The following is a 19,574-nucleotide window of genomic DNA, read 5'->3' on the forward strand; positions in this document are numbered from 1 at the left end:
AGGCTAATGTTGAAAAATGTGATCCCAAGCTTTAGACTTAACCATCTTTATTCTCTGCCCCAGAAGTTCTACATTTGAAATGGAAGTCCTGTTTTACATTATATTCTAAAATAATGTTTATATTCCTCTAATGTCAAGAACAATTTACAGTAGAAATCTTAAATGTGAAATAAAATCACAAAGTAGAAATAATTCCTCCATTCAAGAGATAACTACTATTCATGTTTTCTGCTGAATTTTTTGTTTTGTTTAATCCTCGGTGTGTTCTTGTGTATGCTGGGTTGGTTTTCCTCAGGATCAAGGGGAATTTCTCTTCAAGTAACTTCAAATTATTGAATGTTAGACTAGGGCTGACCGAAGTTATTCACCCAACTCCCATACTCAGGGTAAGGATGAGGCCTGACATGGGCCTTGACACAAGATTGATAGCAGCTAGAGCAGGTCTTCCAGGGCCCAGGGCATTCTTTATGCTATGAAACCCCAGCTTCCATGCCTTCTTGAGAACATGGATGGGATGCCTTTGAGGATCTTAGGGCTCCTATACCTCTGTCTTTCCCCCAGTCAAGGTTACTGACAAGGACTGAGCTCCTAGAGAGAGGCCATGAAGTCCTCTTGCATAGATAAGGTAAGAAGCTGAGAGGTCTTTGATGTTGCAAGAGGTAGACCTTTGATCCTGGATGTTGACTGCCTGGCTGCTTGTCCTGGCTTGGTGACCTTGAGTCATGACTCCTGTTGAGGCTGGTATAAGGGTCATCCAAGACTGCTCCTGGTGCAATGACATGTTTGTGGTTCCTGTACCACTGTTTTCTCACAAGGCCTCCCTGCTCTACCTCTGAGGGCTCAGATTTGGGGATAGTGGCTTGTCTGGATTCCCTGTGCTGCCTGTGAGACTATACTGCCTTCTCATAGCAGTCAACATACCCCAAATTGCTACTTCCCAACCCCCCCACGCTGACCTGTCACCTTTGCCTTTATCCCACCTCTGCTCTTCTGTAGTCCAGCTGCCATCCTATCTGGAAGGTGGGCACCAGGAGCCCCACCTCTGGAGTCAGACTATTCTGCTTGTATTCCGTGCCAGCTCTGTGACCTCTCTGTCTCAGGTTTTCCTCTGTAAAATGGGGAAGTAAGGTTACCCATACCATCAGGCATGAAAAGGTAAAAGCATCTGACACATGATAAATGTTAAATAAATATTTATTTTTATTAGCCATGAACATAAAGTCCTTTCTTCTGTCTGAGTTTTCTTCTTGTTATCACTGATATTTGTTGACCTGTGCCAGTCATGAGCCTGATGTACTTTGCACCCTGGAGTTTCTGCTTGCTTCTGTCTCTTGGAAGTCAACCTCCCTGCCTTCCCAGAGGCACCAGGAAGTCCTCCTTATTTGGGGACCACATGACTTCCCTGGCCAGCCCAGACCAATGTTTTCTGTTGGTGCTTCCCTGTCCCTAGTGTTTTACCCTCATCCCCTGAACAAGTTCTTGTTCCAATCAAACCTGTCCTGTTAAAAAGATCTGCCTTTTCCATTCATATCTTTATGTAATCTTAGACAACAAACTATGCAAATTAGCCAATAGATGCAGGACTAGAGACATTTGAAGACTCACTAAGAAATTTCAAAGAGAAGAACTGCCAGTGTATCAGCCCTTGTGTCTCACCCCCATCCCCAGTGATGTTTCCTTGTCTCATTCTTGATCCTGTGCACACCACCAGTGCCTCCTCCGTCACTTCTCCCAGTCTCTGTCTGAATACTTATGTAACATCTGCTTCTTGGACCTTGGCTTCCTGGCTATGGCTTCCCGGCTATGGCTTGCTGTCGCATCCAAGCTACATCTTGCCCAGCCACGCAAGGAGTGCTCTTGCATCTTGTGGTTGGAGCATTAAGGGAAATAAGCCTCCCTTTGCCTGCCTCTGCTGATTCTTATTTGAGCAAACTCTGCTTCCCTCAGCTCTAAAGCAGGCAAAAGAACAGCAGCAAGCTGATTGGATTGTGAGAATTAAACTGGACAATCAAATTAAGCTTAGCATAGTGTTTAGTATGTAGTAATTGCTTGATAAATGCTTGCTGTTGTTAATAACAATGCCAATAGTTAATAATAATACTTCTTTTTCTCTCACATCTGATCAGACTATAGGGTATGACCCCATCATTTCTCCAGAAGTTTCGGCTTCCTTTGGGGTCCAGCAGCTGCCCCTGGAGGAGATCTGGCCTCTCTGTGATTTCATCACTGTACACACGCCTCTTCTGCCCTCTACGACAGGTAGTGTGCCCCTACCTTATGGGTTCATCACAGAGGCCACAGAGCAGATAGGGAGTGGACCCTCAGTCTAGGCCTTCTGCAGACACTGGTGAGCAGGTTTGGGGAGAGGCTTTGTTGGGTGCTTCTACATTAGATGGAGGAGGGGTGTAAACTGTATGGGTGCACTGGGGATGGGGAAACACCAGGAAGGGATATTGCTCTGAGCTGGTCAGGGAACAAGCAGGGCCCAAACAAATGATTCTCCATTGGACCACTAGTAAGGAAGGAAGGAAGGAAGAAAGAAAGAAAGAAAGAAAGAAAGAAAGAAAAAAAGGGGGTTAACTCCCAGGAGATGGGGGCAAGCAGGAGACTACTTTGACCTCATGGAAGGCTCAGATAGCAAAACAGCCTCATAGTTAATAAAGGCTATTTATTCAATACTCACTGTGTGCAAGACGCTCTCATGTAAGTCACACCGGATGCATTGGGTACCATCATTACTGGAGCTTGATGCATGTTCAAGCAGTGGCCTATGTGGATGCTTCCTGGAGCACCTGCAGGGCTTTCTGATTCTTTCAGACCCATTCAAGGCATTCATGTCTCTAGAATATCTAAGATGTTTCTAAACTGAGTTTATTCCAGACCCAGAACCAGGAACTCCTGCCTCTGAGTGTCTGAAAAGGAAGAGGTTAGAACAGAGAGACATCTGTCCACAGGAAGAGGCCTGTGGTTCAAAGAAAGGCAGGACCTGTGAAGCCAGTGCTGGTGTGGGATCTGGGCATCACTGTAGCAAAGCCAACTGCTTTCTTTTTTCCAGGTTTGCTGAATGACAGCACCTTCACCAAGTGCAAGAAGGGCGTGCGTGTGGTGAACTGTGCCCGAGGAGGTATTGTAGATGAAGGTGCCCTGCTACGGGCCCTGCAGTCGGGTCAGTGTGCTGGAGCTGCACTGGATGTGTTCACAGAAGTAAGTTCCTACAGCTTTATGTGGGGCCCAGAGAGAAGAGATGAGGACCAGAGAGGCCTGGTACAGGGGAAGCCCAGCATTTTACTGTCTCCAATATCAATTGGAAGCAGGGAAACTGTTGCCAAGACTATATCTCTGTGGGCTGAGGAAATTTTGAGAACTTGGTACAGAGGTGCGTGATGTCTGCTGCAAACTTGGATGTTTAGGCCTGGTGTGATTGTGCATACCTATAATCCCAGCACTCTGGAGGCTGAAGAAGAAGGTTTGCTCTGAGTTCCAGGCTAGACTGAGCTTCATAGTGAGTTCAAGGCTTATCTGAATGTTATAGCAAGACCCTGCCTCAAAGTAAAACAAAGCAAATCTCAGATGTTTAAATAGGACCCTAATCCTGGTCTTGGGGTTCTGAGACTATTGTCATTTTAATAACTTGGGGGTGATGAAGTGACAAATGAGTAAGATTGAGGGTTAGGGGTAAGGAGTGAGAGGAGTTTAGTGCATTGTTACAGGTCCCTGATTCAAGTGCAGCCCCACAGCCAAGAAGACAGTGCATCCAGCATCCACTGACATTCCCCTTCCTGCAGAGAAACCAAAGCTAGAGGATACTTCAGTTTTCCCTCAGGGTTCCCGGGGTGTGCTGCTCTCGCAGCAGGAGCAGAGCTTATTCTCTTGCAAATGACATGCAGAAGACAGAGTATTTCTACTTGAATACTTTCTGTCCTTTTCCTCAAAGATCTTGCCTCAGTGAGCAATAGGGTGGAAGGCACACTCCTGTAATTCCAGTTACTCAGGAGGCTGAGGCAGAAGGATCACAAGTTCAAGACCAGTCTAAGCACTATAGTGAGATCCTGTCTCAACATAAAAATAAAATAGCGAGGGATGTAACTCAGTGGTAATTTTAACCTTTTTGGAAAAATAGCTAGATGAGAAATAGCTGGGCCAAGTGGAATTCCGATCCTTAGTTTTCTGAGGAATCTCCACACTGATTCCGATAGTGGTTGTGTTAGTTTACATTCTGTCTTAGTTATTATTTTTGTTGCTGAAACAAAATACGCAATACCCACAAAGCTCACAGTTTGTTGAGGTTTCAGTCCACAGTCGACTGCCTCCATGGGCAGCATGACAGAGGAGAAACAGTCCATGGCATGGCAGGCAGGAAGCAGCAGCAACAGCAGGCCTTCCTTTCCCTTTTATGCCATCCAGGTTACAAGTCTAGTGGTTGGTGCTACCCATGTCCAGGGTGGGCCTTTCCATTTCCTACAACCAAAAACTATGCTAAACCAATCATAGACTAATGTATTCACTCAGTCTTGATCCAGCCATTTCTGAAAAGACCCACATGATTACCAGCATTTGTTACTAGATTTTTTGATGAGCCATTGTTTCTGGAGTAAGAAATTATTTCAGTGTGGTTTTAATTTGAATTGTCTGATGGCCAATGATGATGAGCACTTTTCATGTATTTATTGACAGTTTTACTTCTGAGATATGTATGTTCATTTTGGTTGCTGATTTTTTGATTAGGTCTTTTAATTTGGGAGGTTTCATCTTTTTGAGTTCTTTATATATTAATGTTAATCCCCTGTCTGTGAAATACCTGGCATTTTTTTCCCATTCTGAAGGCTGTCACTTCGCTCTTTCAGTTGTTTTCTTCCTGAGCAGAGGCTTTATAATTTGACATGATCCTATTTTTTGATTCTCAGTATTATTTCTTGTGCCATTGGCATTCTGTTCAGAAAGTCCCTGCCTACACCGATGTCTTCAAGAATTGTACCTATTTTATTTTTCAGTAGGTTAGGTGTTTCCATTTCAGCATTTATATCTTTGATTCATTTTGATTTTAGTTTACTTTAGTTTCCACATGTGGATAGCCAGTTTTCCCCATGTCATTTTTAAAGAGGCAATCTTTTTTTCTAGTGTAGGTGTTTTTGGACCCTTTGTCACAGATCAGATAATTGAATGCATGTACAGTTGTTTCTGTGAGCTCTGTTTTGTTCCATTGATCTTCATGTCTCTTTTTATGCCAGTACCATTGTGAGTTTTTTGTTTGTTTGTTTGGCTGGTTTGGTTTGGTTTGATTTTTAATCACAGTGGCTTTTAATATAACTTCAAGTCTGATTGTGATGCTATCTGCTTTTGTTACCCAGAGCTATTTTTGCTCTTCTGATTCCATATAAATTTTTTAATTTGTTTTCTCTTGCCCTGTGAGAAAACATATTGGCATTTTTATTGGAATTGCATTAAAAATCTGTATATAAGTTTTAGAAGTATAGCCATTTTGATTATGTTGGCGCTGTTTAACCAGGAACAGGGGATATCTTTCTATTTTTCGATATCTTTGATTCCTTTTTCAGAGTGATATAATTTTCATCCTAGAGTATGTTTACTTTCCTGATTAGTTTAATAATCTAAGTATTTAATTTTTGATGCTATTTTAAGTGGTATTGTTTCTAATTTCTTTTTCAGCAAGTTTTATATAGGACTACTATTGGCTTTTGTGTGTCTATATCATCCTGCTACATTGCTGAATTTGGTTATTAATTCTAGGGCTCTTTTGGTGGAGCTTTTTATGTCTCATAAGTAAAGAATCATGCCATCTGAAGATAATATCATTTCTTATGCATATCACTTTTGTTTCTTGCTTAATTGCTCTGGCTAGTGTTTCAAAGACTGTCTTGAGCAGGAATAGTAATTGTGAACATTCTTGTCTTATTCCTAATTTTATGGGGAAGACTTTCAGTTCAATGTTGACAATAGGTTGATCATAGATCGCTCTTATCAGACAGAGATAAGGCCCTTTCTACAGCTAATTTCCTTGGGTCCTTCTATACCCAGTTTCTTCACCATGAATAGATGTTGAATTTTGTTGAAGGTTTTTTCTGTATCTTTTTCGTGAGGTTTTTGTTCTTGCTTCTGTTTATATGATGAATTGTATTTATTGGTGTGTGTGTGTGTGAGTGTGTGTGTGTGTGTGTGTGTGTGTGTGTGTGTGTGTGTGTGTGTTTAACCATCCATGTATCCCTGGGATAAAGTCTACTTTGTTACGGCATGTGCCTTTTTTTTTTTTTTTTATGATGATGATTTGTTGCATTCTGTTTGCCAGTATCTTGTTAAGGATTTTTGCATCTATTTTCGTTAGAGAATCTGGCGTATATTTTCTTTTTTGTTTAGTTCCTTGTCAAGTTTGGGGATCAGGATAATGTTAGCTTCTAAGAATCATTTTGGAAGTACTTTTTCCCTCTCAGTGTCCTTAAAATTTTTGAAGATTTGTGTTAGATCTTCCCTGAAGTTTTAGTAGAATTCAGCTATAAACCTCTGAGGTTCTGGCTTTTTTGTTTGTTTTTGTTTTTAGTTTAAGTTAGTTTTTTGTTGTTATTTTTGTTTGTTTGTTTTCTGCTTCGATCTCATGGCCTATTTTTAAGTTGTTCAAAATTTTTAAATATTCTTGGTTCAGCTTTAGCAACTCATGTGTATCTGGAAATGTCTCTATTTCTTGTGAGTACCATCATTTGAGTATGCCATCTGTTTGGCCTATATGTTTATGAAGTAGTTGTTAATTTCCTGGATTTTGTTAGTATACATTGTGAATTTTCTCTTTTTAATTTCTAACTTCATTAATTTCTTTTTTTTTCTTTTTCTTTCTTTTGTAAGATTGGCTGAGTTTGTCTATTTTATTTACTGTTTCAAAGAACAAACTGATTGACTTGACTTATTTCTAAGTCTCCATTTCATTAATTTCTGCTCTGATCTTTATAGTTTCCTTCCTTATACAAACTCTGGGCTTGGAGTGCTCTTACTTTTCTAAAACCTTGAGATGAATCATTAGGTTATTTATTTGGATTTTCTGTGTTCCAATATGGGCATTCACTACTATAAATGTCCCTCATAAGACTGCTTTCATTTTGTCCCATAAATTCTGGTATGTTGTACTGGCATTATCGTTATCTAAAACTCACATTTTTTTTCCTTAATTTTCTTTGTTATTCAAGAGTATGTTGTTTAATTTCCACGTCTAGCTAATTTCTGTGGTTTCTTTTGCTATTGATTTCTACTTTCATTGCACTATGATCTGATAACATGCATAGTTAAATTTAGATCTTTTGCATTGAGGCATGCTTATTAACTAGTACATGGACTATTTTGGAGAAAGTATGTGTGGTCACAAAGAATGTGTATTCCATTGTTGAATGGAATGCTATATATCTATTAAGTTCATATGTTCAAAAGTCAGGTTGAACTGATATTTCTTTGCTGATGTCTTTGTTTGGTTAATCTATTCACTTGTGATAATGGAGTATTAAGATCTCTTACTATAATTGAACTGTGTTATGTTTATCTGATATTTATGTCCATTAAAATTTTCTTTATGAAATTTGGTACACTGTGGTTTAGTGCATGTATATTTGTAATTGTTACGTCTTTCTGTTGAATAGCTCTCTTAACCATTATGTAATGTTCCTCTTTGCTTCTTTGGGTCAGTTTTGGATTGAAATCCACTGTGTCTAAAAACAGAATAGCTATTCCTGCTTGTTTTGAGATTCACACTGGGATCTTTTATCCCTTGATTTTTTAGTCTGTGACTTTGATTTTATATTAAATGTGTTTCTTGTATACAGCATAACATTTTCTTTCTTTATCCATTCTGCTAATCTGTGTCTTATGGTTGGCAAGCTAAACTCATTTACATATTTGATATTTATTGACATTCTTGTCACTGTATTAATTTCTTGTTGCTATCTTGCTTTCTTTCCGTTCTATTTAATTACTATCCATATCTGATGTGTTCATTTTACTGGATCTTTTGGTGTTAGTTTCATTGTCTCTTCTCGGATATTCTTGAGAATTTTTTGGAGTGTTGGTTTGGGTGTCATGAATATTTTTAGGTTTTATTATGGAAGTATTTTATTTCTCTATCAATATTTGTTTTTATTTTGAGTCAGGGTCTTGCTGTGTATTTCAGGCTGGTCTTGAACTCACTGTGTAGCCCAGATAGGCATTAGACTCAAGATCCTCTTGCCTTAGCCTCCTTAGTGCTGGGACTACAAACATGTGCCTCCATATACAGATATTCATCAATTTTGAAAGATAGTTTTGCAGGACTGAAAGTTGTTTTATTTTAGAGCTTGAAACACTTCATTCCATGATTTCCTTGCTGTTAAGGTTTGTGTTGAGAGATCTCTTGTAAGTCCATCTTGTCAGATACTCTGTCTTCCCATTGGTCACTTCTGCTACTCATACTTTAAATCATGTTTTTAACCTCCTCAATGTTTTGTTTTGTTTTAGAACTTTCTTATGGACTCCTATTCTTTTCTGTGTTGGACATTCATGTTTTGCATTTCTTTCTTACACTCCACTAGCTGTCTGTTAGTGTCATCTCTAGGCTTGTCGATCGTTTGTTTCATTATGGTCATTATATGATTTGTTACATAGTTAAATTCACCAAGAACCTTCCAGAGCTGTTTAATCTCCATCAATATACTTTCAGACCTATCTGCTGTGTAGCTTATTATTTCCTCCGCCTTATTGGCCTTGTATCAATTTTAGGGGAGTTTGGAGTTATTGTTGCCTTGCTTTTCATATTTCTATTTGTTGAATTTTTTTATGCTGGGGTTTGCAAATTCTTTGACTCAGTGCTCTGTTCTTTAGAGGCAAACTACCCTGTTGTTTGCAATTTTCCCCTACCATCACCCATGCCCCAGCAACCCAAGTATGGACGTAGAGAAATCCAGTGGCCAACCACTACTTTGTTTTCTTGTCTATAGTAGAAAAATTCACTGATATTAAATGTCATATTAAATGTCAATAGGATATTGACAAACCCTAACAACTTCTCATGAACAATTTTTTACCAAAAAAAGGTAGACTCTGATTTTAGTGATGATAATTAGATCTCCTTATATTGATATATAATAATTGTATCTGTCAGAATTTACTAGAGAAACAGATATAACACAAGATACACAACTGTATGAGAAATTATAAGATTGGCTTACAATGGTCAGCCGCAAAGTTGAATAGGGAGTATGCTAAGGATGTCTGCATGCCAGAGGTTGAAGGGTTCAGCCCAAGAGCTAGAGCTTACTGCAGTGTCCTTTGCAAATCCATATGAGGAGGCTGATGGATCTACAAGGGAACCTGAAGAATCTGCGATGCAAGGCTGAAGAGTCCCGGATAGAAGCCAAAATGTCTGTGCCAGAAACCAGGAGATAATGTCCAAGCTGAAGGCTAAGGAAGACTGGAGCTCCTCCAAAAGAATCAACAATCACTCCCTCCTCATTTGCCTTTTAAATGTATGCAGGCTGCTCCCCTGGGGTGAGTGTAGTCCTCACACCTTCTGCCTGCTTTCCTCTTGCACAGGCTGAGGATGTTACAAACTAGGGACTCTGGCCCCCTGCTGAATCACTTGAAGTTCCAACCTTCTCAAACTGACCCAAGGACCAATACCCTAGAATGGTGACTGTTTGTTCTCTACACCCCAGGATGTAGAGCTGCTGAATCACTTAGTTAAGCTTCTAGACTTCTCAAGTTGACATAGGGTGTAGCCATAACAATCCAAAGCAACGCTTTCTGCTGCATGCTGGCAGCAGTGCCAGAGCTCAAACATATCACTAGATACATGCCGTATTCTTCAAGTTTGTCCCTGCTGATAATCCTTCCCATTGAACCCAACCTCCCAAAATAGAATATACACTTTGTGATTCTCCTGTTCTGAGGCTCCCTCCCAGAGGTTCCCAGGAGATCCCTATTTAGGTCTGTCTTCTCCAAGCATATCTCCCAAGCCTGTCTCGCACTCTGCCTCTGTGGAAGAATATCACTTCAATCCTGAAGCAAAAGTCTAGTGTCTTCTTCAGTTACATTGATCTTGGCTGTCCACTCTGTTGTTCTGTGCCGTGGAGAACCCAGAGATTGGAGAAGGGGGTGCTTGGTTCTCAAGTCCTCTGGGCTCTGGCACAAGGATAGATGGCCCATGGCATTACCTGGGTGCAGGGCAGGTCTCACTCATTTCATGAATAAGGAAACAGACTTAGGGAGGTGGAAATTTGCCCAAAGTGCCCCAGTGGTCAGTGATGGGAGGTGAGATTGGAATCTAGTCCATGATCTGTGCTCTGTCCACCCTGAGTTCAGAGGCTGTTGACCAGAAGTGGAAGTCACATCACTCCTTCTTCCTTTTCTTTGGCTTCCCTTTTGACTGCGGCAGCCCACAGGGATTCTGGCCAGTCCACAGTAACCAACCTCTAGATCTCTTTTGGAACAGGAGCCACCCAGAGATCAAGCCTTGGTGGACCACGAGAATGTCATCAGCTGTCCCCACCTGGGTGCCAGCACCAAAGAAGCCCAGAGCCGCTGTGGGGAGGAAATAGCCATCCAGTTTGTGGATATGGTGAAGGGGAAATCCTTAGCAGGGGTTGTAAGTATAATTGCATGGGGCTGTGGTACTGGAGGGTGGAGGCAGAGGGAGAAGACAGGGGAGGTGTCTTATGGAGGATGGTGACTCCATGGGTTACCTGATTCAGTTCTCCTAGAACCAGGAACTAGAGTTGATTTGAACTGTCTTTCCTGGAGGGCAGGAGCAGTCTATCTGCAGCCTTGATAACCATAGCTTGGAGTGGGAGGCCCTGTGGAATTGTTATATTGTAGCCCTGCTGCAGAGACTGTGGTCCTTCCCAGGCACAACTTCTAGAGAAAGGCTCCTTTGTCCTCCACATGCCTTGGGAGCAAAGGAGTGTTGCTAGGGTGACACAACCATGTGCAGGACATGGCATAAGGATGGCCCATGAAGGGATCTGGCATCTTGTAAACTCCCTACAGTGCTGTTTGCCTCATGTCTGTGATCAGGGACTTACCTCCCCTTCCCCCCAACAACCTGTTCTCAACTTATGAAAGCGAACCCTCCACGCCAACTTGACCAGCAGTTTCCCAATCATGTCCTTGCATCCCCACTTCTTGTCATCTTTGCCCATTTTGGGGCTTCTTGTTAGGGGCTTCTCCTATAAGCTTAACTGATGATGTGTCAAGTGTAAGTCTGGGCACCAGAGATTACCCTTGCAGTGCATAAGATAATGAGGAGTGAATAGCTTCTTCAAAGGGTGCCCTGTCTCCTTCACGAAGATTCACTTGTCCTTTGCAGTTCTGCCTCTATTCTTCTGTTAATTAATAAGGCTCTTAAATTCATTATGTCTTTCTTTTAAACTAAATTCTCTGTTCCCTGAGAATAAACAGCCTTAAGTTTCTCTGCAGCTTACATGCATGTGGGTTGGCCCAGAGGACATACTCAGTACTCTAAGTCAGTAAATAAGGCTGTGTGAATGAGGCCGTGTCCCTGCCCCTCTGGTTGATCACCGCCTTGGTATGTTTGCTCGCATGGACAGATTTGTGCCAGAAAGGACCTGATGTTCTGTTCAGCCCTCCTTCCTCTGGTTGGACAGCTCAGCAGCTGGGGCCGCCTTGCCCTCTACCTTCTGAGTAAGTCAGGGTCCTGCTGCCTGCTGCCTGCTGTCACTCTTCTCCCTCATTCAGCCCCTGGAAGTCAGGAGCATTCATTAAGACCAGTTACCAGCAGTGTGATGCAAGGGCCTGGAGAGCCTGTACTGGAGACAGAACAGGAGTCAACAAACAGGACCTGGACCTGGACCTGGACCTGGACCTAGACCTAGACCTGGACCTGGGCCTGGGCCTGGGCCTGTCTTGTGTTCTCTCCTCTAAATGTGTTGCTTCTCAGGCTGGTTCCGAGTTTCTCACTCACCCTGCCTCTCAGTAGGCTTCTGAGAAAGTTAATTCCTTCCTGGTGACCTTGACAGGGACCCAGGCAGGGACTTAGAGAAAAGGGAGGCACAAGTCCTCTGCCTATCAACATAAGTGTGGCTTTCAAAAGGCAGTTTTGTGTCCTCCTTATTGCAGCCCATATGAGCAATTACCTTGTCATTAGACAGTGGTGGCACTGCAGTACTTTCCTGAACCATCAGGTGCCATCAGATGGAACCATTGAATGACCTTATCTTACTTAGTAAAATCTCTTGGTCAGAATTATTAAATGCTAGCAAATTTAACTCTGCCCAAAATTGCTGATGGGATTTGAGAAGACATTTGGGAAGAAAGAAGTTTTTGTCACTTTAGCAAGTAGCTTTCTCCCTGTCTTAATCACTTCTTCATCACTGACACAAAATACCCAGCACCCACAGTCTAAAGGAGGAGAGGTTAATTTTGGCTCAAGATATTAGTCCATGGTCAGCTAACTCTAAAGCAAGGATAAGATGGCAGAGAAAAATGTGCTCAACCTATGCTGCCAGAGGACAGAAAAAAAAGATAGGAGCATGGACAGAATCCCCCCATCTAGGTCATGGTCTCTGTGATCTGTCTCCAAGGCTTCCCCTCCTAACAGCATAACTGCACAGTTCATCAGTGGATGAGTCACTGATGAGTACAGCACCCATGATCTGATCACCTTCCACACACAAGGGTTCTTGGAGACATTTTTAGATCCAAACCAGAACGCTAAATTCTTTATTGCATCTTCTCCAGCTCAGTTATGCTCTAACCTTTGTACAAATGGGTCATGTTGGTGTCTAAAGGTCCCTGATTCTTCCTGGAGGCCTCTTCCTTCTCTTTTAAAGATTAGACACTAGGTCGTTCTTTATTCCCCAACCTGCAATGAGCTCCTCAGTGGTGAGCTGTCTGGTCTCACATAGAAGAAAAGGAAACTAGCTGTGCTACCTGTCTCTTGGGGCATCTTGGTTGAGTGTGTCTTCCATTTCCTGTGTCTGTGCCAGCTCTCAGTTCAGCCAGCTTTGCACAGTCATTCAGCATTCTTCTCAACAGCTTGCTGTCCTGGCTTCTCTTCCTGTGTGACCCCTTGTAGAGGCTAGAGAGAGGCCTTTCAGCAGGAAACATCCACACCAGGCTCCACTGCCTTGATGGCCATTTCCAACACTAAGATTCTCCTTTAAAAAATACTTTTCCAATGATATCTTCTTGGAGGAGAGCAAACGAGGTTTTGCCATGAAGTCCAGAGCGATCTCAAACTTGTTATATAGCTTAGGCTGGCCTTTGAACTTGAAATTTTCCTGGTTCAGCCTTCTGAATGCTGGAATTACAGTACAGACATGTACTGCCATGCCAGGCTTCTCGTATCAGAAATAGAAGGTGTTTTCTTATCATCCTTGTAGCTACCTGTTTGATTTGCACTGAACCTCAGGTTTTAACTTAAATCCTCAGATCGCTCTTATATCCAGCCTCAAAATGGAATAAGAAGTTTAGCCTGGAGCAGGTTGATTTTGTTGTCAGGTCCCTGGAGAGGATGCAACTGGGCAACCTTAGCCTTGGAGCTTCAGTTCTCAGCATGCCTCTTCATGGACTCTGGCACCAATTTCTGAAGCATGATAGGATCGTTGGAACTATGTGGATCCAGCTTGATGTATTGTGATAATTGAGCATAGTGTTTAGTGACAAAGTAGTCACGTTTGAAAAAAATCAAGATAGAAAATAAAATGCAGCAAAAAAAAAAAAAAATTTTTAGTCATACCACTCCAGAGAGAACCGCCCTCTAACTCCAACTTATTTATGGCAGTATTACGTAAGTTAAAGATTCCTGTTTAATGCACTATGCAAACCCTTCAGCACAGAAAAAAGCAAATCCACTCTGGGGTGGTGCATAGTATTAGTCTTTTGTGTCCATTTCTGGCTCTAAAGCTTTCTCACCTGTAGGGACAAGTCATGGTCTCTTTGTTGGTGGCCAAGGGAAGTTGTCATTTACCATGCAGCCAAAGCATGAGTAGACCTATGCCTGCTTCCAAATGGAGCCATCTCTTACAGCAAGACCTTGATTTGGTCACTGAATCAGACAGGAGTGCTCTTTGCTTTCCTCCTCCTAATCTGACCCTTTCCTTCCATTTTCCATAGGTAAATGCACAGGCTCTGACTAGTGCCTTCTCTCCACACACCAAGCCTTGGATTGGTCTGGCAGAAGCTCTGGGGACACTGATGAAGGCCTGGGCTGGCTCCCCCAAAGGGGCCATCCAGGTGGTTACGCAAGGTGAGCATGGATCTTGCGAGCCACACAGTATGAGTTGGGGACACTGCAAAGGGATGTGGAAAGGGGCGTGGACCTATCCCTGCTGGGTGTGTCCACTGCTGGTCACAGAGCTAGTGAGAGACACTGGTGACTTGGGCTCTTATCTGAGTGCAGCTTACTTACTTCTGAGCGTGGGGGCAAAGGAAAAGAGGTATAAAAGAAAGTATATTTAATTTTGTATAATTAGATAATTTTGTATAATAAGATATTAGTCCATGGTCAGCTAACTCTAAAGCAAGGATAAGATGGCAGAGAAAAAGGTGCTCAACCTATGCTGCCAGAAGGGCAGAAAAAAAAGATAGGAGCATGGACAGAATCCCCCCATCTAGGTCATGGTCTCTGTGACCTGTATCCTGTTTATGCAATATTTTCAGGAGAGACATGTTTTGTGTTCAAGAGAGATGCCCACAGAGATAGTTTCATACAAATGGCAGAGAAACCAGTGGAGGGAATCCCAAATTCATCAACCAGACCAGTTAATTCACTCTGTGACTTACCTGCTGGTGATTCTTCTTCCTCTAAACCTTGGATTCTTCACATGTGACCAGTGAAGCAGTGGGGACATTTTGTGCTCTGTGACTTACCAAGGTGCATAATCTTTGGGAATGAGAATGAAACAGGACCCTCTCCTCTCTCTCTTCTCTCTCTTCTCTCCCTCCTCCTGACATGCTGAGTAGACTTGGGCTGCCTTTCTGGTGGATCCAGCACAGTACAGATGTGATTGAGTGAGAGGGAGGAATGCATTTTCCTAAACCTCTAGGGAGTTGTCCTGCCTCGTTCACTGTTGGCCCTTTACACTTTCGGAGAGACTGGAGTGAGGCAGTTAGACCACAGCACTAGCGATATCAGGAAAGATCAGCCCAGGATCCTGACTAACCTGGATGCCCAGGAGGCAGAGGAACCAGGCAGTCACTTTAATTTCTTGTCTCTGCTCATTACCTGAGACTGGAAAGAGTCTGAGTATTAGTAAGAAAAGGAATTTCCAGGTATCTCTTAGGAGACTGATAGGGAGGCCAAGGTAGCCAGAGGACTTGGTCTGAGTCTTGGAATTTCCCATGCTGGCTGAAGTGTCCTGGGTTTCCAAATTGGACCCTAATAGTCTCCCCTGCCTGACTTTGAACATGCTGGAGTAGAGGCAGACTGCTTTTGTCTAGGCTGTGGCAGTAGTTCCCAGGGCACAGAGGAGTCTGTAGAGCTCTTCTTAGCTCTGTAGAGCTAAGAAGCTGTGGCTTCCTGCACCCACCTGTGGTGTTCGGTGAACAATGACCATATTATTGTAGTTTCTCTTTGTCCCCAGGAACATCTTTGAAGAACGCTGGCAACTGCCTAAGTCCTGCAGTTATTGTCGGCTTCCTAAAAGGATCTTCCAAGCAGAAGGATGTGAACTTGGTGAACGCCAGGCTGCTGGTGAAAGAGGCTGGCCTCGATGTGCGCTCCTACCCCACTCCCTGTCAGCACTGCCCTCCCACCTCTCCTTTGCAGTCTTCCCACAGTTTTCTCACTGGGTAGAAGTTCAGGCTCCATTTACTGTGAGAGGTAGCTATAACCGCTTCATCTGCAGCATGAAGATGACCCCTACCTTTGAGTATTGCTGAGTGCTTATTACTTTATGGAGAGATAAGTGTGGTGTGTGAACAGGTGGTGCGGTAAACCCATTGCACAGCCAGGGGAAATGAACAACACTGTGTCCGAATGGAAGGCTGGAGATGGCCTGGTGCATTCGGCCTCTGTCTCCCTCCAATGCCCCTTGTATGACAGCGACCAGAGTATGGATTATTTTGCTAACTCTGGAAGAAGACAGTATATGTTTGCTGTTTCTCAGGGCCTCCTGTCTCTGAATTTCAGTCAGTAGCAACACACTGGCCATATCAGAGCTCTCCCTCCTCTGCCCTTCACTCCTACATCCAAGTCACTCCTGCATCCACTGACTGCAAAAGGCAGGAAACCGGAGCGGGGAAAACCATCCTGGGTCCTCCTTACAGTCCTGCCTCTCTGTGTCCCTCCCACTCCTCTCCAATTCCTACCCCTCCCCGCAAAGCCTGTATCTGGCAGATCTTTCTTGGTCTTCCTATTAGGGAAATCCTGGGAAGCTAACACACAGGGCACAGACTTAGCCCACTTGCCCTGGCTCTAAGTTTCTGAGCTCATTGACCACTGGAGTTCTGCCCCATATGTAACTAGGCAGAGTGGATATGATGCAGCCAGGAATAACTCTACCTCCTTGCCTTCTCACTGCAGGTGACCACCTCCCACAGCCCTGCTGCCCCAGGAGAGCAGGACCATGAGGAATGCTTCCTGACTGTGGCCCTGGCAGGTGCCCCCTACCAGGTTGTAGGCTCAGTCCAGGGTGCCACACCTATGCTGCAGGCTCTCAATGGAGCAGTCTTCAGGCCAGAAGTGCCTCTCCGGCGGGGCCTGTCCCTGCTCATCTTCCGAACTCAGCATTCCAGCCCCGCAGTGCTGCCTGCCACAATTGGTGAGCAGAGTCTTGGGGGGCTGGCCAGGAGCTTTGAGGCAGAGGTGGGATATGTTCTAGGATTAGGCCTCCACAGACTTAGTCCTTTCTGGCTGCCCCTCTGTGTGCCTCAGGGCACATCTAGATCTACACAAAGCAGGGAGAGTGCCTTATCTAAGGTCACAGAGCTGTGGGACAGGGGTGGTACCACAGCACCTATATTAGGGGCCCCAGGCCCTAGGTTTGCTATGTTAGGCACACTGTTTATACCAGCCTACACATCTCTATTCCAGGAGCTCGGGGCCCTGCTGGCAGGTTTCCCTCTTCTGCTGCCTGCTCTGGTGGCCAGCTTGCCTGCAGCAAAACTGGGTTTGGCAAAAGGGTGTATCCCCAGCCCCAAGGGTGCAATTTCACCCTTGTTGCTAGCTTCCCAGAAGAACTTTCCCTACTATTTATTTATTTATTGCTTTGCTCTTAGACTGGAGAAAACCAGACCAGCAAGTCAAGGGCTCTAGCTATTTGCCTGACAGAGTGTACCCCAAAAGTCTCTTGAGGGAAACTGAACAGATGCCTTGTTTTTCTTTCCATCCCAGTTCTTGCTGTTAAGGCCAGCATCGCCCCAATGCAATTCTGATCATGGCAGCCTAACCGACTACTCACAGCCCCTCACCCCTTCTCCCATGACCCATGTCCTGTGCCCTATGCAACCCGGGGATTTCTTCTAATTCCAGGTCTCCTGGCAGAAGCAGGCGTGCAGCTGCTGTCCTACCAGATGTCAGTGGTGTCAAATGGGGAGACCTGGCATGTCATGGGCATCTCCTCTCTTCTGCCCAGCTTAGAAGTGTGGAAGAAGCAGGTGTCTGAGGCCTTCCAGTTCCACTTCTAACCTTGGAGTTCAGTGGTCCAAGCCTCAGGGGCTTCTGTAAAGAAACATAACCACCATGATCAGTAGGGAGAGGTGGTCAACATTTCCGGGTTTGAACAGAGTCTGTGGTGCTGCCTGCTGCATTGCTCTGCCCCTGAAATAAGGTAATAACCATCAAATAAAGAGCCTGCTCCCAACCCTATGTCTTCGTGTTGTCATTGTCCTAAAGAGCCACCAGAGGCCTGTGTTGTTGGCTGCTAGAGAGTAGGAGGTAGGAGGGAGGCTGGGATGGGTAAATGGGACCAGTGTGGCTGCTCTGAAAATGACCCCTTTCAGAAGGTTAGAAGCATTTTCACAGGAGCAAACTAAGAGTATTTCAGTTCTGCCCATGACGAATATATGTGCACATTAATTAATAAAATCCAGCAAACATGCACCCCACTATGTGCCAAGTACCAGACTGGTACTTTGCTTTTGAGAAATTCAAATCTGACCCCTCCCACAGAATGTTTCTTATGGAACTGGGGAGGCATAGCGCACAGGTCACTGGACACATGAGGGTGGCACATAAGTGTGTGGGAGGCTCTCTTGAGTCCCAAGGAAAATGCTTTAACTGTGCTTCATAACTCCAAGGAGAGATTCAGAAGGATTTCCTGCAGGGAAGAAAATACAAGGCCTAGAGGTGTAAGGATCTTCATCAGGTTCACAAAGTAAGTTCAGTGTGAATTGTACAGTGTATTTCTTTTTTAAAAGGTTAGCTCATGATAAATGTTAGCGTGGCATTCCATGCAGAAAATTTTGCCTTTTGAGACCTTTTCCCCCTTGTATTAGGCAGGGACCCATTCCTGGCTGCCAATAGAGACCCAGCACTAGGGAGCTACTTGGCACTGACAGCAGCTACCTACCACCTCCTCAGTCAATGTGGACCATTGATGAATTGTCCATTTGAGGGGGAACGCCCAGCTAAATTGAGTCAGCCTGGTTCTGGGCATGGGTGACTCACTTTAAAGAAGATTATTGTCAGAACAGTGCTATTATCAGAATAAAAGAGGAAGGATATCAGCTGCTCTTCCGTGGAGGAGATTCACTGCACCTGCTTTTCTTCAGAGGCATTCAGCAGTTTTTCCTTGAAAGAGCTTTGGCTGCTTTCTTCTGGGGGAGCTTCAGTCTTAACCTCATTTGGATGTCTCCTGGCATCTAGTGCGGGTCCTCAGCCTTCTGGCACGGATCCTTCAGCCTTTGGGCAGACACTAAAGCTTCCAGCACTGGCCCTTGGGCCTTTCCAGCACAAATCCTTTGGTCTTCCATGCAAACCCTTTGGTCTCCAGGATTTGTGTGGGACATTTCCGTGGATTCCAGGCCTTCAATTGGATACCCCAGCTTTCTAGTGTGAAGACAGACTTTTTGCACACTTCTATATATGCCTCTAGTGAGCACTGACCAACACAAATTTGATACCAGGAGTATCTCTAGAGAAACCGGATTGTAAAGATGAGAATTTTCATGATTTTAGGTATTGAAGCTGATTTTCTAATTTGATGAGATCTAAAAATATCATGGTCCCTCTTTCTAATACTGTGGGGAATACTGATAACCCTTGGTGTGAACTGTCTAAAATGATACATGATTAGATCCATTTGATCATCATAATTCACCACTGTGAGATGTAAGGAATTTAGAAACTCTATTATGAATATTTTGAATATTTATTGCAGAGTGGGAAATTAATGATGCTGCCTGGTTGGTTTTATCATCTCTGTATAAATTAGTGAAGGAAAATAATGAGCTCAAAACATCCATAGGAAATCTAAATTCTTCTTACTGTGGGGATAAATTAATAAAGGAAAATAAGGAACTCAAAAATGCAAATTCCCAGCTCCTGATGCACATGAAAAATTAAGTTTGCATGTATGTCCTGAAAAAAAATCTTTCTTTTAGCCACAGAGCAGCAAGCACAGAATCCCAAACACAAGTCCTTGCTATTT

General features: G+C 43.7%; 1 protein-coding gene across 1 annotated transcript in view; it reads left to right on the forward strand.

Annotated features, from left to right (window-relative positions):
* The window catches only part of Phgdh (phosphoglycerate dehydrogenase), a 40,710-nt gene extending 22,924 nt beyond the window's left edge, over positions 1 to 17,786 (forward strand). The window contains exons 6-12 of the mRNA XM_003479273.4: positions 2,127 to 2,259; positions 3,056 to 3,204; positions 10,457 to 10,609; positions 14,098 to 14,230; positions 15,567 to 15,697; positions 16,508 to 16,745; positions 17,456 to 17,786. Coding sequence (XP_003479321.2) covers positions 2,127 to 2,259; positions 3,056 to 3,204; positions 10,457 to 10,609; positions 14,098 to 14,230; positions 15,567 to 15,697; positions 16,508 to 16,745; positions 17,456 to 17,610 — 1,092 coding nt within the window. The 3' untranslated portion in view covers positions 17,611 to 17,786. The remainder of the gene's footprint in view (positions 1 to 2,126; positions 2,260 to 3,055; positions 3,205 to 10,456; positions 10,610 to 14,097; positions 14,231 to 15,566; positions 15,698 to 16,507; positions 16,746 to 17,455) is intronic.
* Positions 17,787 to 19,574: the final 1,788 nt, after the last annotated feature.

This window comes from Cavia porcellus, unplaced genomic scaffold, assembly GCF_034190915.1.
Source record: "Cavia porcellus strain 051 isolate PalLab524CR breed Dunkin Hartley unplaced genomic scaffold, mCavPor4.1 scaffold_1, whole genome shotgun sequence".
NCBI classification, from domain to species: domain Eukaryota; kingdom Metazoa; phylum Chordata; class Mammalia; order Rodentia; family Caviidae; genus Cavia; species Cavia porcellus.